We start from the raw sequence: 23686 nt of genomic DNA on the forward strand, positions 1-23686 counted from the left end.
CTGACCTGAGACCTGTTAGTAACTGACCTGAGACCTGTTAGTAACTGACCTGAGACCTGTTAGTAACTGACCTGAGACCTGTTAGTAACTGACCTGAGACCTGTTAGTAACTGACCAGAAACCTGTTAGTAACTGACCTGAGACCTGTTAGTAACTGACCTGAGACCTGTTAGTAACTGACCTGAGACCTGTTAGTAACTGACCTGAGACCTGTTAGTAACTGACCTGAGACCTGTTAGTAACTGACCAGAGACCTGTTAGTAACTGACCTGAGACCTGTTAGTAACTGACCAGAGACCTGTTAGTAACTGACCAGAAACCTGTTAGTAACTGACCAGAAACCTGTTAGTAACTGACCTGAGACCTGTTAGTAACTGACCTGAGACCTGTTAGTAACTGACCTGAGACCTGTTAGTAACTGACCTGAGACCTGTTAGTAACTGACCTGAGACCTGTTAGTAACTGACCTGAGACCTGTTAGTAACTGACCTGAGACCTGTTAGTAACTGACCAGAAACCTGTTAGTAACTGACCTGAGACCTGTTAGTAACTGACCAGAGACCTGTTAGTAACTGACCAGAAACCTGTTAGTAACTGACCAGAAACCTGTTAGTAACTGACCTGAGACCTGTTAGTAACTGACCTGAGACCTGTTAGTAACTGACCTGAGACCTGTTAGTAACTGACCTGAGACCTGTTAGTAACTGACCTGAGACCTGTTAGTAACTGACCTGAGACCTGTTAGTAACTGACCAGAAACCTGTTAGTAACTGACCTGAGACCTGTTAGTAACTGACCTGAGACCTGTTAGTAACTGACCTGAGACCTGTTAGTAACTGACCAGAGACCTGTTAGTAACTGACCTGAGACCTGTTAGTAACTGACCTGAGACCTGTTAGTAACTGACCAGAGACCTGTTAGTAACTGACCAGAAACCTGTTAGTAACTGACCAGAAACCTGTTAGTAACTGACCTGAGACCTGTTAGTAACTGACCTGAGACCTGTTAGTAACTGACCTGAGACCTGATAGTAACTGACCTGAGACCTGTTAGTAACTGACCTGAGACCTGTTAGTAACTGACCTGAGACCTGTTAGTAACTGACCTGAGACCTGTTAGTAACTGACCTGAGACCTGTTAGTAACTGACCTGAGACCTGTTAGTAACTGACCTGAGACCTGTTAGTAACTGACCAGAAACCTGTTAGTAACTGACCTGAGACCTGTTAGTAACTGACCTGAGACCTGTTAGTAACTGACCTGAGACCTGTTAGTAACTGACCTGAGACCTGTTAGTAACTGACCTGAGACCTGTTAGTAACTGACCAGAGACCTGTTAGTAACTGACCTGAGACCTGTTAGTAACTGACCAGAGACCTGTTAGTAACTGACCAGAAACCTGTTAGTAACTGACCAGAAACCTGTTAGTAACTGACCTGAGACCTGTTAGTAACTGACCTGAGACCTGTTAGTAACTGACCAGAAACCTGTTAGTAACTGACCTGAGACCTGTTAGTAACTGACCTGAGACCTGTTAGTAACTGACCAGAAACCTGTTAGTAACTGACCTGAGACCTGTTAGTAACTGACCTGAGACCTGTTAGTAACTGACCAGAAACCTGTTAGTAACTGACCTGAGACCTGTTAGTAACTGACCTGAGACCTGTTAGTAACTGACCAGAAACCTGTTAGTAACTGACCAGAAACCTGTTAGTAACTGACCAGAGACCTGTTAGTAACTGACCTGAGACCTGTTAGTAACTGACCTGAGACCTGTTAGTAACTGACCTGAGACCTGTTAGTAACTGACCTGAGACCTGTTAGTAACTGACCTGAGACCTGTTAGTAACTGACCAGAAACCTGTTAGTAACTGACCTGAGACCTGTTAGTAACTGACCTGAGACCTGTTAGTAACTGACCTGAGACCTGTTAGTAACTGACCTGAGACCTGTTAGTAACTGACCTGAGACCTGTTAGTAACTGACCAGAGACCTGTTAGTAACTGACCAGAGACCTGTTAGTAACTGACCAGAGACCTGTTAGTAACTGACCTGAAACCTGTTAGTAACTGACCTGAGACCTGTTAGTAACTGACCTGAGACCTGTTAGTAACTGACCAGAAACCTGTTAGTAACTGACCAGAAACCTGTTAGTAACTGACCTGAGACCTGTTAGTAACTGACCTGAGACCTGTTAGTAACTGACCTGAGACCTGTTAGTAACTGACCTGAGACCTGTTAGTAACTGACCTGAGACCTGTTAGTAACTGACCAGAAACCTGTTAGTAACTGACCTGAGACCTGTTAGTAACTGACCTGAGACCTGTTAGTAACTGACCAGAAACCTGTTAGTAACTGACCTGAGACCTGTTAGTAACTGACCTGAGACCTGTTAGTAACTGACCAGAAACCTGTTAGTAACTGACCAGAAACCTGTTAGTAACTGACCAGAGACCTGTTAGTAACTGACCTGAGACCTGTTAGTAACTGACCTGAGACCTGTTAGTAACTGACCTGAGACCTGTTAGTAACTGACCTGAAACCTGTTAGTAACTGACCTGAGACCTGTTAGTAACTGACCTGAGACCTGTTAGTAACTGACCTGAAACCTGTTAGTAACTGACCTGAGACCTGTTAGTAACTGACCTGAGACCTGTTAGTAACTGACCTGAGACCTGTTAGTAACTGACCTGAGACCTGTTAGTAACTGACCTGAGACCTGTTAGTAACTGACCTGAGACCTGTTAGTAACTGACCTGAGACCTGTTAGTAACTGACCTGAGACCTGTTAGTAACTGACCTGAGACCTGTTAGTAACTGACCAGAAACCTGTTAGTAACTGACCTGAGACCTGTTAGTAACTGACCAGAAACCTGTTAGTAACTGACTGAGACCTGTTAGTAACTGACCAGAAACCTGTTAGTAACTGACCTGAAACCTGTTAGTAACTGACCTGAAACCTGTTAGTAACTGACCAGAAACCTGTTAGTAACTGACCTGAGACATTTACATTTTACATTTAACTCATTTAGCAGACGCTCTTATCCAGAGCGACTTACAAATTGGTGCATTCACCTTATGACATCCAGTGGAACAGCCACTTTACAATAGTGCATCTAAATCTTTTAAGGGGGTGAGAAGGGGTGAAAAGGATTACTTTATCCTATCCTAGGTATTCCTTAAAGAGGTGGGGTTGTTGTTGTTGTTGTAACTAGGTGGTAGAGTGGTAGTCGGCGATATGGCTGAGCCTGTACTAACTATTGTGTGTGTGTGTGTGTGTGTGTGTGTGTGTTTAGGCCAGCCTGGCAGAGTGGTTGTCAGCGATAGGGCTGAGTCAGTACCAGCAGGTTCTGGTGCAGAACGGATATGAAAACATTGACTTCATCACAGACATCACCTGGGAGGACCTGCAGGAGATAGGCATCATGAAGCTGGGTAGGACGTACACACACACACACACACACACACACACACACACACACACACACACACACACACACACACACACACACACACACACACACACACACACACACACACACACACACACACACACAGTTTAAAGACAGAAGCAAGGCGACTGAATGTATCCCTGCCGTCTCATCTTTGAACGTGGATGTTAAAATGACCACCTGTCACCTGAACTCCCCGTTCACTTGAAAACAGATGTGATCAAATATCAAAAGGAGAATGGATGTAGCATACTGACCCTTTAATATGAGACGGCTTATGAACGTTATCGATTTAAAGACCGAAAAATGGATCTCCTTCCGTCCAATCTCAGCCCTGATCGATATTAAAACTCTGTTACTAGCTGCCCCTGATCAAACCAACCTGACCCCTGAACTCTGTTACTACCAACCTGACCCCTGAACTCTGTTACTAACCTCCCCTGATCAAACCAACCTGACCCCTGAACTCTGTTAATAACCTCCCCCGATCAAACCAACCTGACCCCTGAACTCTCACTACCAACCTGACCCCTGAACTCTGTTACTAACTTCCCCTGATCAAACCAACCTGACCCCTGAACTCTGTTACTACCAACCTGACCCCTGAACTCTGTTACTACCAACCTGACCCCTGAACTCTGTTACTACCAACCTGACCCCTGAACTCTGTTACTACCAACCTGACCCCTGAACTCTGTTACTACCAACCTGACCCCTGAACTCTGTTACTACCAACCTGACCCCTGAACTCTGTTACTACCAACCTGACCCCTGAACTCTGTTACTACCAACCTGACCCCTGAACTCTGTTACTACCAACCTGACCCCTGAACTCTGTTACTCCCAACCTGACCCCTGAACTCTGTTACTACCAACCTGACCCCTGAACTCTGTTACAAACCTCCAAAAGTAAAAAAAAGCTAGCTAGCATTAGGCTATAACTACCAATGACAATTTATTACTGGGATTCTAATATTACTACACAGATATGTAATGTTAGCTAGCGAGCCAGCAAGCTACCGTTTCGCTAGCTAACGAGCCAGCAAGCTAAAATTTTGTTAGCTAGCGAGCCAGCAAGCCAGCGAGCCAACGTTCGCTAGCTGGCGAGCCAGCGAGCTAACATTTCGCTAGCTAGCCGAACAGTACACTTTAACTTGCAATGAAAATGACTTTCTGATTTTAAAAAAAAGTTTAATGTAATATCTGAAAATGTAGCTAGACTCTTACACCCGTAAACGTGGATGAACACTTGTTCTGACCCGTTGGGTCGAGTCACTCTGGGTTCACACTGACCGGTTTCCAAAAAGTAGTCCGGCGGCGTAGCTTTCCCCCCGCTAATATTTGTCGATAGATCGCTCTGCTAAATTCAGGGCAGCAATGTTGTCGAGAGCAGTTGTCCGTGGCTAACGTTTATATAGCTGCTGTAGCAAGTACACTGAGCAGCTCATGTTATAGACAGAAGCATGCTACAATGGCAGACCAATCCCGGACTCATCTCTCGGCATGTCCAGCCCACTCATTATCTCAGCCAATCATGGGCTGGCGGGAAGGTTCCTGACTTTTTCCGTGGCTGAAACCAACTAGTAATTGGACCATTTTTAATAATATTTACAGACGATATAACAAGTCTGTCATTAAAGACACATGAAAGTTCACATGTTTTAGAAGGCATTTATGCCTCCCCCCCCCCAAAAAAACACATTTTGATCAAAAATACATTTAAAAAAACATTCAAATGCCTCTCCTGTGAAGTAGTGACGTGCCACATTGCGCTTCCTGAAATGGCTCACTTACATTGAATACATATTATACATTAGACACCTTACAATATTATCTCATATCATATCTTGTTGTGGTTTGTCCCCACTAGGCCACCAGAAGAAGCTGATGCTAGCTGTGAAGCGATTGGCTGAGATGCAGCGTGGCTCTGAGGGGCGGAGCTCCCCCAGGAAGAAGCCTCCACCAATCACACAGCAGCAGGAAGTGATGTCCATAGAGAACAGGCCCCCTGACAACGGTGAGGTCACAATAGAATCATTTCACATTACACCCTTAATAAAAATTACAAAACTTGGGGAATTAAAAAAAACAACCCAAATTTGTGTTATTTGGTGACCCAGTGCTGGTTAAGTAGTGGACAGACACACTGGGGTTATTTGGTGACCCAGTGCTGGTTAAGTAGTGGACAGACACACTGGGGTTATTTGGTGACCCAGTGCTGGTTAAGTAGTGGACAGACACACTGGGGTTATTTGGTGACCCAGTGAAGTAGTGGACAGACACCCTGGGGTTATTTGGTGACCCAGTGCTGGTTAAGTAGTGGACAGACACACTGGGGTTATTTGGTGACCCAGTGCTGGTTAAGTAGTGGACAGACACACTGGGGTTATTTGGTGACCCAGTGCTGGTTAAGTAGTGGACAGACACACTGGGGTTATTTGGTGACCCAGTGAAGTAGTGGACAGACACACTGGGGTTATTTGGTGACCCAGTGAAGTAGTGGACAGACACGCTGGGGTTATTTGGTGACCCAGTGCTGGTTAAGTAGTGGACAGACACCCTGGGGTTATTTGGTGACCCAGTGAAGTAGTGGACAGACACGCTGGGGTTATTTGGTGACCCAGTGCTGGTTAAGTAGTGGACAGACACCCTGGGGTTATTTGGTGACCCAGTGCTGGTTAAGTAGTGGACAGACACACTGGGGTTATTTGGTGACCCAGTGCTGGTTAAGTAGTGGACAGACACGCTGGGGTTATTTGGTGACCCAGTGCTGGTTAAGTAGTGGACAGACACACTGGGGTTATTTGGTGACCCAGTGCTGGTTAAGTAGTGGACAGACACACTGGGGTTATTTGGTGACCCAGTGCTGGTTAAGTAGTGGACAGACACGCTGGGGTTATTTGGTGACCCAGTGCTGGTTCAGTAGTGGACAGACACGCTGGGGTTATTTTGACCCAGTGCTGGTTAAGTAGTGGACAGACACGCTGGGGTTATTTGGTGACCCAGTGCTGGCTAAGTAGTGGACAGACACCCTGGGGTTATTTGGTGACCCAGTGCTGGTTAAGTAGTGGACAGACACGCTGGGGTTATTTGGTGACCCAGTGCTGGTTAAGTAGTGGACAGACACGCTGGGGTTATTTGGTGACCCAGTGCTGGTTAAGTAGTGGACAGACACGCTGGGGTTATTTGGTGACCCAGTGCTGGTTAAGTAGTGGACAGACACACTGGGGTTATTTGGTGACCCAGTGCTGGTTAAGTAGTGGACAGACACGCTGGGGTTATTTGGTGACCCAGTGCTGGTTAAGTAGTGGACAGACACGCTGGGGTTATTTGGTGACCCAGTGCTGGTTAAGTAGTGGACAGACACGCTGGGGTTATTTGGTGACCCAGTGCTGGTTAAGTAGTGGACAGACACACTGGGGTTATTTGGTGACCCAGTGCTGGTTAAGTAGTGGACAGACACACTGGGGTTATTTGGTGACCCAGTGCTGGTTAAGTAGTGGACAGACACACTGGGGTTATTTGGTGACCCAGTGCTGGTTAAGTAGTGGACAGACACGCTGGGGTTATTTGGTGACCCAGTGCTGGTTAAGTAGTGGACAGACACACTGGGGTTATTTGGTGACCCAGTGCTGGTTAAGTAGTGGACAGACACACTGGGGTTATTTTGACCCAGTGCTGGTTAAGTAGTGGACAGACACGCTGGGGTTATTTGGTGACCCAGTGCTGGTTAAGTAGTGGACAGACACGCTGGGGTTATTTTGACCCAGTGCTGGTTAAGTAGTGGACAGACACACTGGGGTTATTTTGACCCAGTGCTGGTTAAGTAGAGGACAGACACACTGGGGTTATTTGGTGACCCAGTGCTGGTTAAGTAGTGGACAGACACGCTGGGGTTATTTGGTGACCCAGTGCTGGTTAAGTAGTGGACAGACACACTGGGGTTATTTGGTGACCCAGTGAAGTAGTGGACAGACACACTGGGGTTATTTGGTGACCCAGTGAAGTAGTGGACAGACACGCTGGGGTTATTTGGTGACCCAGTGCTGGTTAAGTAGTGGACAGACACGCTGGGGTTATTTGGTGACCCAGTGAAGTAGTGGACAGACACACTGGGGTTATTTGGTGACCCAGTGCTGGTTAAGTAGTGGACAGACACACTGGGGTTATTTGGTGACCCAGTGCTGGTTAAGTAGTGGACAGACACGCTGGGGTTATTTGGTGACCCAGTGCTGGTTAAGTAGTGGACAGACACACTGGCGTTATTTGGTGACCCAGTGCTGGTTAAGTAGTGGACAGACACACTGGGGTTATTTGGTGACCCAGTGCTGGTTAAGTAGTGGACAGACACACTGGGGTTATTTGGTGACCCAGTGAAGTAGTGGACAGACACACTGGGGTTATTTGGTGACCCAATGCTGGTTAAGTAGTGGACAGACACACTGGGGTTATTTGGTGACCCAGTGCTGGTTAAGTAGTGGACAGACACGCTGGGGTTATTTGGTGACCCAGTGCTGGTTAAGTAGTGGACAGACACACTGGGGTTATTTTGACCCAGTGCTGGTTAAGTAGTGGACAGACACACTGGGGTTATTTGGTGACCCAGTGCTGGTTAAGTAGTGGACAGACACACTGGGGTTATTTGGTGACCCAGTGCTGGTTAAGTAGTGGACAGACACACTGGGGTTATTTGGTGACCCAGTGCTGGTTAAGTAGTGGACAGACACGCTGGGGTTATTTGGTGACCCAGTGCTGGTTAAGTAGTGGACAGACACGCTGGGGTTATTTGGTGACCCAGTGCTGGTTAAGTAGTGGACAGACACACTGGGGTTATTTGGTGACCCAGTGAAGTAGTGGACAGACACACTGGGGTTATTTGGTGACCCAGTGAAGTAGTGGACAGACACGCTGGGGTTATTTGGTGACCCAGTGCTGGTTAAGTAGTGGACAGACACCCTGGGGTTATTTGGTGACCCAGTGAAGTAGTGGACAGACACGCTGGGGTTATTTGGTGACCCAGTGCTGGTTAAGTAGTGGACAGACACCCTGGGGTTATTTGGTGACCCAGTGCTGGTTAAGTAGTGGACAGACACACTGGGGTTATTTGGTGACCCAGTGCTGGTTAAGTAGTGGACAGACACGCTGGGGTTATTTGGTGACCCAGTGCTGGTTAGGTAGTGGACAGACACACTGGGGTTATTTGGTGACCCAGTGCTGGTTAAGTAGTGGACAGACACACTGGGGTTATTTGGTGACCCAGTGCTGGTTAAGTAGTGGACAGACACGCTGGGGTTATTTGGTGACCCAGTGCTGGTTAAGTAGTGGACAGACACGCTGGGGTTATTTTGACCCAGTGCTGGTTAAGTAGTGGACAGACACGCTGGGGTTATTTGGTGACCCAGTGCTGGTTAAGTAGTGGACAGACACCTGGGGTTATTTGGTGACCCAGTGCTGGTTAAGTAGTGGACAGACACGCTGGGGTTATTTGGTGACCCAGTGCTGGTTAAGTAGTGGACAGACACGCTGGGGTTATTTGGTGACCCAGTGCTGGTTAAGTAGTGGACAGACACGCTGGGGTTATTTGGTGACCCAGTGCTGGTTAAGTAGTGGACAGACACACTGGGGTTATTTGGTGACCCAGTGCTGGTTAAGTAGTGGACAGACACGCTGGGGTTATTTGGTGACCCAGTGCTGGTTAAGTAGTGGACAGACACGCTGGGGTTATTTGGTGACCCAGTGCTGGTTAAGTAGTGGACAGACACGCTGGGGTTATTTGGTGACCCAGTGCTGGTTAAGTAGTGGACAGACACACTGGGGTTATTTGGTGACCCAGTGCTGGTTAAGTAGTGGACAGACACACTGGGGTTATTTGGTGACCCAGTGCTGGTTAAGTAGTGGACAGACACACTGGGGTTATTTGGTGACCCAGTGCTGGTTAAGTAGTGGACAGACACGCTGGGGTTATTTGGTGACCCAGTGCTGGTTAAGTAGTGGACAGACACACTGGGGTTATTTGGTGACCCAGTGCTGGTTAAGTAGTGGACAGACACACTGGGGTTATTTGGTGACCCAGTGCTGGTTAAGTAGTGGACAGACACGCTGGGGTTATTTGGTGACCCAGTGCTGGTTAAGTAGTGGACAGACACGCTGGGGTTATTTTGACCCAGTGCTGGTTAAGTAGTGGACAGACACACTGGGGTTATTTTGACCCAGTGCTGGTTAAGTAGTGGACAGACACACTGGGGTTATTTGGTGACCCAGTGCTGGTTAAGTAGTGGACAGACACGCTGGGGTTATTTGGTGACCCAGTGCTGGTTAAGTAGTGGACAGACACACTGGGGTTATTTGGTGACCCAGTGAAGTAGTGGACAGACACACTGGGGTTATTTGGTGACCCAGTGAAGTAGTGGACAGACACGCTGGGGTTATTTGGTGACCCAGACCCAGTGAAGTAGTGGACAGACACGCTGGGGTTATTTGGTGACCCAGTGAAGTAGTGGACAGACACACTGGGGTTATTTGGTGACCCAGTGCTGGTTAAGTAGTGGACAGACACACTGGGGTTATTTGGTGACCCAGTGCTGGTTAAGTAGTGGACAGACACGCTGGGGTTATTTGGTGACCCAGTGCTGGTTAAGTAGTGGACAGACACACTGGGGTTATTTGGTGACCCAGTGCTGGTTAAGTAGTGGACAGACACACTGGGGTTATTTGGTGACCCAGTGCTGGTTAAGTAGTGGACAGACACACTGGGGTTATTTGGTGACCCAGTGAAGTAGTGGACAGACACACTGGGGTTATTTTGACCCAGTGCTGGTTAAGTAGTGGACAGACACACTGGGGTTATTTTGACCCAGTGCTGGTTAAGTAGTGGACAGACACGCTGGGGTTATTTGGTGACCCAGTGCTGGTTAAGTAGTGGACAGACACACTGGGGTTATTTTGACCCAGTGCTGGTTAAGTAGTGGACAGACACACTGGGGTTATTTGGTGACCCAGTGCTGGTTAAGTAGTGGACAGACACACTGGGGTTATTTGGTGACCCAGTGCTGGTTAAGTAGTGGACAGACACACTGGGGTTATTTGGTGACCCAGTGCTGGTTAAGTAGTGGACAGACACGCTGGGGTTATTTGGTGACCCAGTGCTGGTTAAGTAGTGGACAGACACACTGGGGTTATTTGGTGACCCAGTGCTGGTTAAGTAGTGGACAGACACACTGGGGTTATTTGGTGACCCAGTGCTGGTTAAGTAGTGGACAGACACGCTGGGGTTATTTGGTGACCCAGTGCTGGTTAAGTAGTGGACAGACACGCTGGGGTTATTTTGACCCAGTGCTGGTTAAGTAGTGGACAGACACACTGGGGTTATTTTGACCCAGTGCTGGTTAAGTGGTGGACAGACACACTGGGGTTATTTGGTGACCCAGTGCTGGTTAAGTAGTGGACAGACACACTGGGGTTATTTGGTGACCCAGTGCTGGTTAAGTAGTGGACAGACACACTGGGGTTATTTGGTGACCCAGTGAAGTAGTGGACAGACACACTGGGGTTATTTGGTGACCCAGTGAAGTAGTGGACAGACACGCTGGGGTTATTTGGTGACCCAGTGCTGGTTAAGTAGTGGACAGACACGCTGGGGTTATTTGGTGACCCAGTGGTAGTAGTGGACAGACACACTGGGGTTATTTGGTGACCCAGTGCTGGTTAAGTAGTGGACAGACACACTGGGGTTATTTGGTGACCCAGTGCTGGTTAAGTAGTGGACAGACACGCTGGGGTTATTTGGTGACCCAGTGCTGGTTAAGTAGTGGACAGACACACTGGCGTTATTTGGTGACCCAGTGCTGGTTAAGTAGTGGACAGACACACTGGGGTTATTTGGTGACCCAGTGCTGGTTAAGTAGTGGACAGACACACTGGGGTTATTTGGTGACCCAGTGAAGTAGTGGACAGACACACTGGGGTTATTTGGTGACCCAATGCTGGTTAAGTAGTGGACAGACACACTGGGGTTATTTGGTGACCCAGTGCTGGTTAAGTAGTGGACAGACACGCTGGGGTTATTTGGTGACCCAGTGCTGGTTAAGTAGTGGACAGACACACTGGGGTTATTTTGACCCAGTGCTGGTTAAGTAGTGGACAGACACACTGGGGTTATTTGGTGACCCAGTGCTGGTTAAGTAGTGGACAGACACACTGGGGTTATTTGGTGACCCAGTGCTGGTTAAGTAGTGGACAGACACACTGGGGTTATTTGGTGACCCAGTGCTGGTTAAGTAGTGGACAGACACGCTGGGGTTATTTGGTGACCCAGTGCTGGTTAAGTAGTGGACAGACACGCTGGGGTTATTTGGTGACCCAGTGCTGGTTAAGTAGTGGACAGACACCCTGGGGTTATTTGGTGACCCAGTGCTGGTTAAGTAGTGGACAGACACACTGGGGTTATTTGGTGACCCAGTGCTGGTTAAGTAGTGGACAGACACACTGGGGTTATTTGGTGACCCAGTGCTGGTTAAGTAGTGGACAGACACGCTGGGGTTATTTGGTGACCCAGTGCTGGTTAAGTAGTGGACAGACACGCTGGGGTTATTTGGTGACCCAGTGCTGGTTAAGTAGTGGACAGACACACTGGGGTTATTTGGTGACCCAGTGCTGGTTAAGTAGTGGACAGACACACTGGGGTTATTTGGTGACCCAGTGCTGGTTAAGTAGTGGACAGACACACTGGGGTTATTTGGTGACCCAGTGCTGGTTAAGTAGTGGACAGACACACTGGGGTTATTTGGTGACCCAGTGCTGGTTAAGTAGTGGACAGACACGCTGGGATTATTTGGTGACCCAGTGCTGGTTAAGTAGTGGACAGACACACTGGGGTTATTTGGTGACCCAGTGCTGGTTAAGTAGTGGACAGACACCCTGGGGTTATTTGGTGACCCAGTGCTGGTTAAGTAGTGGACAGACACACTGGGGTTATTTGGTGACCCAGTGCTGGTTAAGTAGTGGACAGACACGCTGGGGTTATTTGGTGACCCAGTGCTGGTTAAGTAGTGGACAGACACACTGGGGTTATTTGGTGACCCAGTGCTGGTTAAGTAGTGGACAGACACACTGGGGTTATTTGGTGACCCAGTGCTGGTTAAGTAGTGGACAGACACACTGGGGTTATTTGGTGACCCAGTGCTGGTTAAGTAGTGGACAGACACGCTGGGGTTATTTGGTGACCCAGTGCTGGTTAAGTAGTGGACAGACACACTGGGGTTATTTGGTGACCCAGTGCTGGTTAAGTAGTGGACAGACACACTGGGGTTATTTGGTGACCCAGTGCTGGTTAAGTAGTGGACAGACACGCTGGGGTTATTTGGTGACCCAGTGCTGGTTAAGTAGTGGACAGACACCCTGGGGTTATTTTGACCCAGTGCTGGTTAAGTAGTGGACAGACACGCTGGGGTTATTTGGTGACCCAGTGCTGGTTAAGTAGACACGCTGGGGTGGACAGACACACTGGGGTTATTTGGTGACCCAGTGCTGGTTAAGTAGTGGACAGACACACTGGGGTTATTTGGTGACCCAGTGCTGGTTAAGTAGTGGACAGACACACTGGGGTTATTTGGTGACCCAGTGCTGGTTAAGTAGTGGACCACAGGGTTATTTGGTGACCCAGTGCTGGTTAAGTAGTGGACAGACACACTGGGGTTATTTGGTGACCCAGTGCTGGTTAAGTAGTGGACAGACACTGGGGTTATTTGGTGACCCAGTGAAGTAGTGGACAGACACACTGGGGTTATTTGGTGACCCAGTGCTGGTTAAGTAGTGGACAGACACCCTGGGGTTATTTTGTGACCCAGTGCTGGTTAAGTAGTGGACAGACACGCTGGGGTTATTTGGTGACCCAGTGCTGGTTAAGTAGTGGACAGACACACTGGGGTTATTTGGTGACCCAGTGCTGGTTAAGTAGTGGACAGACACACTGGGGTTATTTGGTGACCCAGTGCTGGTTAAGTAGTGGACAGACACACTGGGGTTATTTGGTGACCCAGTGCTGGTTAAGTAGTGGACAGACACACTGGGGTTATTTGGTGACCCAGTGCTGGTTAAGTAGTGGACAGACACGCTGGGGTTATTTGGTGACCCAGTGCTGGTTAAGTAGTGGACAGACACTGGTTAAGTAGTCTGGGGTTATTTGGTGACCCAGTGCTGGTTAAGTAGTGGACAGACACGCTGGGGTTATTTGGTGACCCAGTGCTGGTTAAGTAGTGGACAGACACACTGGGGTTATTTGGTGACCCAGTGCTGGTTAAGTAGTGGACAGACACGCTGGGGTTATTTGGTGACCCAGTGCTGGTTAAGTAGTGGACAGACACGCTGGGGTTATTTGGTGACCCAGTGCTGGTTAAGTAGTGGACAGACACGCTGGGGTTATTTGGTGACCCAGTGCTGGTTAAGTAGTGGACAGACACACTGGGGTTATTTGGTGACCCAGTGCTGGTTAAGTAGTGGACAGACACACTGGGGTTATTTGGTGACCCAGTGCTGGTTAAGTAGTGGACAGACACGCTGGGGTTATTTGGTGAGTGCCAGTGCTGGTTGACCCAGTGCTGGTTAAGTAGTGGACAGACACACTGGGGTTATTTGGTGACCCAGTGCTGGTTAAGTAGTGGACAGACACACTGGGGTTATTTGGTGACCCAGTGCTGGTTAAGTAGTGGACAGACACACTGGGGTTATTTGGTGACCCAGTGCTGGTTAAGTAGTGGACAGACACGCTGGGGTTATTTGGTGACCCAGTGCTGGTTAAGTAGTGGACAGACACGCTGGGATTATTTGGTGACCCAGTGCTGGTTAAGTAGTGGACAGACACGCTGGGGTTATTTGGTGACCCAGTGCTGGTTAAGTAGTGGACAGACACACTGGGGTTATTTGGTGACCCAGTGCTGGTTAAGTAGTGGACAGACACGCTGGGATTATTTGGTGACCCAGTGCTGGTTAAGTAGTGGACAGACACACTGGGGTTATTTGGTGACCCAGTGCTGGTTAAGTAGTGGACAGACACACTGGGGTTATTTTGACCCAGTGCTGGTTAAGTAGTGGACAGACACACTGGGGTTATTTGGTGACCCAGTGCTGGTTAAGTAGTGGACAGACACACTGGGGTTATTTGGTGACCCAGTGCTGGTTAAGTAGTGGACAGACACCCTGGGGTTATTTGGTGACCCAGTGAAGTAGTGGACAGACACACTGGGGTTATTTGGTGACCCAGTGCTGGTTAAGTAGTGGACAGACACACTGGGGTTATTTGGTGACCCAGTGCTGGTTAAGTAGTGGACAGACACACTGGGGTTATTTGGTGACCCAGTGAAGTAGTGGACAGACACCCTGGGGTTATTTGGTGACCCAGTGCTGGTTAAGTAGTGGACAGACACACTGGGGTTATTTGGTGACCCAGTGCTGGTTAAGTAGTGGACAGACACACTGGGGTTATTTGGTGACCCAGTGCTGGTTAAGTAGTGGACAGACACACTGGGGTTATTTGGTGACCCAGTGAAGTAGTGGACAGACACCCTGGGGTTATTTGGTGACCCAGTGCTGGTTAAGTAGTGGACAGACACACTGGGGTTATTTGGTGACCCAGTGCTGGTTAAGTAGTGGACAGACACACTGGGGTTTCTGTAGCTCAGTTGGTAGAGCATGGCGCTTGTAACGCCAGGGTAGTGGGTTCGATTCCCGGGACCACCCATACGTAGAATGTATGCACACATGACTGTAAGTAGCTTTGGACAGAAACGTCTGCTAAATGGCATATATTATTATTAATATTATTAATTTGGTGACCCAGTGAAGTAGTGGACAGACACCCTGGGGTTATTTGGTGACCCAGTGCTGGTTAAGTAGTGGACAGACACACTGGGGTTATTTGGTGACCCAGTGCTGGTTAAGTAGTGGACAGACACACTGGGGTTATTTGGTGACCCAGTGCTGGTTAAGTAGTGGACAGACACGCTGGGGTTATTTGGTGACCCAGTGCTGGTTAAGTAGTGGACAGACACGCTGGGGTTATTTGGTGACCCAGTGCTGGTTAAGTAGTGGACAGACACGCTGGGGTTATTTGGTGACCCAGTGCTGGTTAAGTAGTGGACAGACACGCTGGGGTTATTTGGTGACCCAGTGCTGGTTAAGTAGTGGACAGACACGCTGGGGTTATTTGGTGACCCAGTGCTGGTTAAGTAGTGGACAGACACGCTGGGGTTATTTGGTGACCCAGTGCTGGTTAAGTAGTGGACAGACACGCTGGGGTTATTTGGTGACCCAGTGCTGGTTAAGTAGTGGACAGACACGCTGGGGTTATTTGGTGACCCAGTGCTGGTTAAGTAGTGGACAGACACACTGGGGTTATTTGGTGACCCAGTGCTGGTTAAGTAGTGGACAGACACGCTGGGGTTATTTGGTGACCCAGGCCCAGTGAAGTAGTGGACAGACACGCTGGGGTTATTTGGTGACCCAGTGCTGGTTAAGTAGTGGACAGACACACTGGGGTTATTTGGTGACCCAGACCCAGTGAAGTAGTGGACAGACACACTGGGGTTATTTGGTGACCCAGTGCTGGTTAAGTAGTGGACAGACACGCTGGGGTTATTTGGTGACCCAGTGCTGGTTAAGTAGTGGACAGACACACTGGGGTTATTTGGTGACCTAGTGCTGGTTAAGTAGTGGACAGACACGCTGGGGTTATTTGGTGACCCAGTGCTGGTTAAGTAGTGGACAGACACACTGGGGTTATTTGGTGACCCAGACCCAGTGAAGTAGTGGACAGACATGCTGGGGTTATTTGGTGACCCAGTGCTGGTTAAGTAGTGGACAGACACACTGGGGTTATTTGGTGACCCAGTGCTGGTTAAGTAGTAGACAGACACGCTGGGGTTATTTGGTGACCCAGTGCTGGTTAAGTAGTGGACAGACACGCTGGGGTTATTTGGTGACCCAGTGCTGGTTAAGTAGTGGACAGACACCCTGGGGTTATTTGGTGACCCAGTGCTGGTTAAGTAGTGGACAGACACGCTGGGGTTATTTGGTGACCCAGTGCTGGTTAAGTAGTGGACAGACACACTGGGGTTATTTGGTGACCCAGTGCTGGTTAAGTAGTGGACAGACACACTGGGGTTATTTGGTGACCCAGTGCTGGTTAAGTAGTGGACAGACACGCTGGGGTTATTTGGTGACCCAGTGCTGGTTAAGTAGTGGACAGACACACTGGGGTTATTTGGTGACCCAGTGCTGGTTAAGTAGTGGACAGACACGCTGGGGTTATTTTGACCCAGTGCTGGTTAAGTAGTGGACAGACACGCTGGGGTTATTTGGTGACCCAGTGCTGGTTAAGTAGTGGACAGACACGCTGGGGTTATTTGGTGACCCAGTGCTGGTTAAGTAGTGGACAGACACGCTGGGGTTATTTGGTGACCCAGTGCTGGTTAAGTAGTGGACAGACACACTGGGGTTATTTGGTGACCCAGTGCTGGTTAAGTAGTGGACAGACACACTGGGGTTATTTGGTGACCCAGTGCTGGTTAAGTAGTGGACAGACACGCTGGGGTTATTTGGTGACCCAGTGCTGGTCAAGTAGTGGACAGACACTGGGGTTATTTGGTGACCCAGTGAAGTAGTGGACAGACACACTGGGGTTATTTGGTGACCCAGTGCTGGTTAAGTAGTGGACAGACACACTGGGGTTATTTGGTGACCCAGTGAAGTAGTGGACAGACACACTGGGGTTATTTGGTGACCCAGTGCTGGTTAAGTAGTGGACAGACACGCTGGGGTTATTTGGTGACCCAGTGCTGGTTAAGTAGTGGACAGACACGCTGGGGTTATTTGGTGACCCAGTGCTGGTGTTATTTGGTGACCCAGTGCTGGTTAAGTAGTGGACAGACACGCTGGGGTTATTTGGTGACCCAGTGCTGGTTAAGTAGTGGACAGACACGCTGGGGTTATTTGGTGACCCAGTGCTGGTTAAGTAGTGGACAGACACACTGGGGTTATTTTGACCCAGTGCTGGTTAAGTAGTGGACAGACACACTGGGGTTATTTGGTGACCCAGTGCTGGTTAAGTAGTGGACAGACACACTGGGGTTATTTGGTGACCCAGTGCTGGTTAAGTAGTGGACAGACACGCTGGGGTTATTTGGTGACCCAGTGCTGGTTAAGTAGTGGACAGACACACTGGGGTTATTTGGTGACCCAGTGCTGGTTAAGTAGTGGACAGACACGCTGGGGTTATTTGGTGACCCAGTGCTGGTTAAGTAGTGGACAGACACGCTGGGGTTATTTGGTGACCCAGTGCTGGTTAAGTAGTGGACAGACACACTGGGGTTATTTGGTGACCCAGTGCTGGTTAAGTAGTGGACAGACACACTGGGGTTATTTGGTGACCCAGTGCTGGTTAAGTAGTGGACAGACACACTGGGGTTATTTGGTGACCCAGTGAAGTAGTGGACAGACACACTGGGGTTATTTGGTGACCCAGTGCTGGTTAAGTAGTGGACAGACACACTGGGGTTATTTGGTGACCCAGTGAAGTAGTGGACAGACACACTGGGGTTATTTGGTGACCCAGTGCTGGTTAAGTAGTGGACAGACACGCTGGGGTTATTTGGTGACCCAGTGCTGGTTAAGTAGTGGACAGACACACTGGGGTTATTTGGTGACCCAGTGCTGGTTAAGTAGTGGACAGACACGCTGGGGTTATTTGGTGACCCAGTGCTGGTTAAGTAGTGGACAGACACACTGGGGTTATTTGGTGACCCAGACCCAGTGAAGTAGTGGACAGACACGCTGGGGTTATTTGGTGACCCAGTGCTGGTTAAGTAGTGGACAGACACACTGGGGTTATTTGGTGACCCAGTGCTGGTTAAGTAGTGGACAGACACACTGGGGTTATTTGGTGACCCAGTGCTGGTTAAGTAGTGGACAGACACGCTGGGGTTATTTGGTGACCCAGTGCTGGTTAAGTAGTGGACAGACACACTGGGGTTATTTGGTGACCCAGTGCTGGTTAAGTAGTGGACAGACGCACTGGGGTTATTTGGTGACCCAGTGCTGGTTAAGTAGTGGACAGACACACTGGGGTTATTTGGTGACCCAGTGCTGGTTAAGTAGTGGACAGACACGCTGGGGTTATTTGGTGACCCAGTGCTGGTTAAGTAGTGGACAGACACACTGGGGTTATTTGGTGACCCAGTGCTGGTTAAGTAGTGGACAGACACGCTGGGGTTATTTGGTGACCCAGTGAAGTAGTGGACAGACACACTGGGGTTATTTTGACCCAGTGCTGGTTAAGTAGTGGACAGACACACTGGGGTTATTTGGTGACCCAGACCCAGTGAAGTAGTGGACAGACACACTGGGGTTATTTGGTGACCCAGTGCTGGTTAAGTAGTGGACAGACACGCTGGGGTTATTTGGTGACCCAGTGCTGGTTAAGTAGTGGACAGACACACTGGGGTTATTTGGTGACCCAGTGCTGGTTAAGTAGTGGACAGACACGCTGGGGTTATTTGGTGACCCAGTGCTGGTTAAGTAGTGGACAGACACACTGGGGTTATTTGGTGACCCAGACCCAGTGAAGTAGTGGACAGACACGCTGGGGTTATTTGGTGACCCAGTGCTGGTTAAGTAGTGGACAGACACACTGGGGTTATTTGGTGACCCAGTGCTGGTTAAGTAGTGGACAGACACGCTGGGGTTATTTGGTGACCCAGTGCTGGTTAAGTAGTGGACAGACACGCTGGGGTTATTTGGTGACCCAGTGCTGGTTAAGTAGTGGACAGACACCCTGGGGTTATTTGGTGACCCAGTGCTGGTTAAGTAGTGGACAGACACGCTGGGGTTATTTGGTGACCCAGTGCTGGTTAAGTAGTGGACAGACGCACTGGGGTTATTTGGTGACCCAGTGCTGGTTAAGTAGTGGACAGACACACTGGGGTTATTTGGTGACCCAGTGCTGGTTAAGTAGTGGACAGACACACTGGGGTTATTTGGTGACCCAGTGCTGGTTAAGTAGTGGACAGACACACTGGGGTTATTTGGTGACCCAGTGCTGGTTAAGTAGTGGACAGACACGCTGGGGTTATTTTGACCCAGTGCTGGTTAAGTAGTGGACAGACACGCTGGGGTTATTTGGTGACCCAGTGCTGGTTAAGTAGTGGACAGACACGCTGGGGTTATTTGGTGACCCAGTGCTGGTTAAGTAGTGGACAGACACGCTGGGGTTATTTGGTGACCCAGTGCTGGTTAAGTAGTGGACAGACACACTGGGGTTATTTGGTGACCCAGTGCTGGTTAAGTAGTGGACAGACACACTGGGGTTATTTGGTGACCCAGTGCTGGTTAAGTAGTGGACAGACACACTGGGGTTATTTGGTGACCCAGTGCTGGTTAAGTAGTGGACAGACACGCTGGGGTTATTTTGTGACCCAGTGCTGGTTAAGTAGTGGACAGACACGCTGGGGTTATTTGGTGACCCAGTGAAGTAGTGGACAGACACACTGGGGTTATTTGGTGACCCAGTGCTGGTTAAGTAGTGGACAGACACGCTGGGGTTATTTGGTGACCCAGTGAAGTAGTGGACAGACACACTGGGGTTATTTGGTGACCCAGTGCTGGTTAAGTAGTGGACAGACACGCTGGGGTTATTTGGTGACCCAGTGCTGGTTAAGTAGTGGACAGACACGCTGGGGTTATTTGGTGACCCAGTGCTGGTTAAGTAGTGGACAGACACACTGGGGTTATTTGGTGACCCAGTGAAGTAGTGGACAGACACACTGGGGTTATTTGGTGACCCAGTGCTGGTTAAGTAGTGGACAGACACACTGGGGTTATTTGGTGACCCAGTGCTGGTTAAGTAGTGGACAGACACGCTGGGGTTATTTTGACCCAGTGCTGGTTAAGTAGTGGACAGACACGCTGGGGTTATTTGGTGACCCAGTGCTGGTTAAGTAGTGGACAGACACGCTGGGGTTATTTGGTGACCCAGTGCTGGTTAAGTAGTGGACAGACACACTGGGGTTATTTGGTGACCCAGTGCTGGTTAAGTAGTGGACAGACACACTGGGGTTATTTGGTGACCCAGTGCTGGTTAAGTAGTGGACAGACACACTGGGGTTATTTGGTGACCCAGTGCTGGTTAAGTAGTGGACAGACACCCTGGGGTTATTTGGTGACCCAGTGCTGGTTAAGTAGTGGACAGACACACTGGGGTTATTTGGTGACCCAGTGCTGGTTAAGTAGTGGACAGACACACTGGGGTTATTTGGGGACCCAGTGCTGGTTAAGTAGTGGACAGACACACTGGGGTTATTTGGTGACCCAGTGCTGGTTAAGTAGTGGACAGACACACTGGGGTTATTTGGTGACCCAGTGCTGGTTAAATAGTGGACAGACACACTGGGGTTATTTGGTGACCCAGTGCTGGTTAAGTAGTGGCCAGACACGCTGGGGTTATTTGGTGACCCAGTGCTGGTTAAGTAGTGGCCAGACACGCTGGGGTTATTTGGTGACCCAGTGCTGGTTAAGTAGTGGACAGACACACTGGGGTTATTTGGTGACCCAGTGCTGGTTAAGTAGTGGACAGACACACTGGGGTTATTTGGTGACCCAGTGAAGTAGTGGACAGACACGCTGGGGTTATTTGGTGACCCAGGCCCAGTGAAGTAGTGGACAGACACGCTGGGGTTATTTGGTGACACAGTGCTGGTTAAGTAGTGGACAGACACGCTGGGGTTATTTGGTGACCCAGTGCTGGTTAAGTAGTGGACAGACACACTGGGGTTATTTGGTGACCCAGTGCTGGTTAAGTAGTGGACAGACACACTGGGGTTATTTGGTGACCCAGTGCTGGTTAAGTAGTGGACAGACACACTGGGGTTATTTGGTGACCCAGTGCTGGTTAAGTAGTGGACAGACACGCTGGGGTTATTTGGTGACCCAGTGCTGGTTAAGTAGTGGACAGACACACTGGGGTTATTTGGTGACCCAGTGCTGGTTAAGTAGTGGACAGACACGCTGGGGTTATTTGGTGACCCAGTGCTGGTTAAGTAGTGGACAGACACACTGGGGTTATTTGGTGACCCAGTGCTGGTTAAGTAGTGGACAGACACACTGGGGTTATTTGGTGACCCAGTGCTGGTTAAGTAGTGGACAGACACACTGGGGTTATTTGGTGACCCAGTGCTGGTTAAGTAGTGGACAGACACGCTGGGGTTATTTGGTGACCCAGTGAAGTAGTGGACAGACACACTGGGGTTATTTGGTGACCCAGTGCTGGTTAAGTAGTGGACAGACACGCTGGGGTTATTTGGTGACCCAGTGCTGGTTAAGTAGTGGACAGACACACTGGGGTTATTTGGTGACCCAGTGCTGGTTAAGTAGTGGACAGACACGCTGGGGTTATTTGGTGACCCAGTGCTGGTTAAGTAGTGGACAGACACGCTGGGGTTATTTGGTGACCCAGTGCTGGTTAAGTAGTGGACAGACACACTGGGGTTATTTGGTGACCCAGTGCTGGTTAAGTAGTGGACAGACACACTGGGGTTATTTGGTGACCCAGTGCTGGTTAAGTAGTGGACAGACACACTGGGGTTATTTGGTGACCCAGTGCTGGTTAAGTAGTGGACAGACACACTGGGGTTATTTGGTGACCCAGTGCTGGTTAAGTAGTGGACAGACACACTGGGGTTATTTGGTGACCCAGTGCTGGTTAAGTAGTGGACAGACACACTGGGGTTATTTGGTGACCCAGTGAAGTAGTGGACAGACACACTGGGGTTATTTGGTGACCCAGTGCTGGTTAAGTAGTGGACAGACACGCTGGGGTTATTTGGTGACCCAGTGCTGGTTAAGTAGTGGACAGACACACTGGGGTTATTTGATGACCCAGTGCTGGTTAAGTAGTGGACAGACACACTGGGGTTATTTTGACCCAGTGCTGGTTAAGTAGTGGACAGACACACTGGGGTTATTTGGTGACCCAGTGCTGGTTAAGTAGTGGACAGACACACTGGGGTTATTTGGTGACCCAGTGCTGGTTAAGTAGTGGACAGACACGCTGGGGTTATTTTGACCCAGTGCTGGTTAAGTAGTGGACAGACACACTGGGGTTATTTGGTGACCCAGTGCTGGTTAAGTAGTGGACAGACACACTGGGGTTATTTGGTGACCCAGTGCTGGTTAAGTAGTGGACAGACACGCTGGGGTTATTTGGTGACCCAGTGCTGGTTAAGTAGTGGACAGACACGCTGGGGTTATTTGGTGACCCAGTGCTGGTTAAGTAGTGGACAGACACACTGGGGTTATTTGGTGACCCAGTGCTGGTTAAGTAGTGGACAGACACACTGGGGTTATTTGGTGACCCAGTGCTGGTTGTTTGAATAACCCAACATGTCAATAACCCAGCATCAGTAACACAGCATCAATAACCCAGCATCAGTAACACAGCATCAGTAACCCAGCATCAATAACCCAGCATTAGTAACACAGCATCAGTAACACAGCATCAATAACACAGCATCAATAACACAGCATCAATAACCCAGCATCAGTAACCCAGCATCAATATCCCAGCATCAATAACCCAGCATCAGTAACACAGCATCAATAACCCAGCATCAATAACCCATCATCAATAACCCAGCATCAATAACCCAGCATCAGTAACCCAGTATCAATAACCCAGCATCAATAATACAGCATCAATAACACAGCATCAATAACACAGCATCAATAACACAGCATCAATAACACAGCATCAATAACACAGCATCAATAACCCAGCATCAGTAACCCAGTATAAATAACCCAGCATCAATAATACAGCATCAATAACACAGCATCAATAACCCAGCATCAATAATACAGCATCAATAACCCAGCATCAGTAACCCAGCATCAGTAACCCAGCATCAATAACCCAGCATCAATAACACAGCATCAATAACACAGCATCAATAACCCAGCATCAATAACCCAGCATCAGTAACCCAGCATCAGTAACCCAGCATTAGTAACCCAGCATCAATAACCCAGCATTAATAACCCAGCATCAATAACCCAGTATCAATAACCCAGCATCAATAATACAGCATCAATAACACAGCATCAATAACACAGCATCAATAACACAGCATCAATAACACAGCATCAATAACCCAGCATCAGTAACCCAGTATCAATAACCCAGCATCAATAATA

The 23686-nt window shown here is 49.0% G+C and overlaps 1 protein-coding gene across 1 annotated transcript in view; it reads left to right on the forward strand.

Annotated features, from left to right (window-relative positions):
* Positions 1 to 23686, forward strand: part of LOC127918499 (caskin-1-like) — a 66811-nt gene that overhangs the window by 20722 nt on the left and 22403 nt on the right. The window contains exons 4-5 of the mRNA XM_052501829.1: positions 3296 to 3434; positions 5322 to 5468. Coding sequence (XP_052357789.1) covers positions 3296 to 3434; positions 5322 to 5468 — 286 coding nt within the window. The remainder of the gene's footprint in view (positions 1 to 3295; positions 3435 to 5321; positions 5469 to 23686) is intronic.

Source organism: Oncorhynchus keta, unplaced genomic scaffold, assembly GCF_023373465.1.
Source record: "Oncorhynchus keta strain PuntledgeMale-10-30-2019 unplaced genomic scaffold, Oket_V2 Un_contig_14350_pilon_pilon, whole genome shotgun sequence".
Classification (NCBI taxonomy): domain Eukaryota; kingdom Metazoa; phylum Chordata; class Actinopteri; order Salmoniformes; family Salmonidae; genus Oncorhynchus; species Oncorhynchus keta.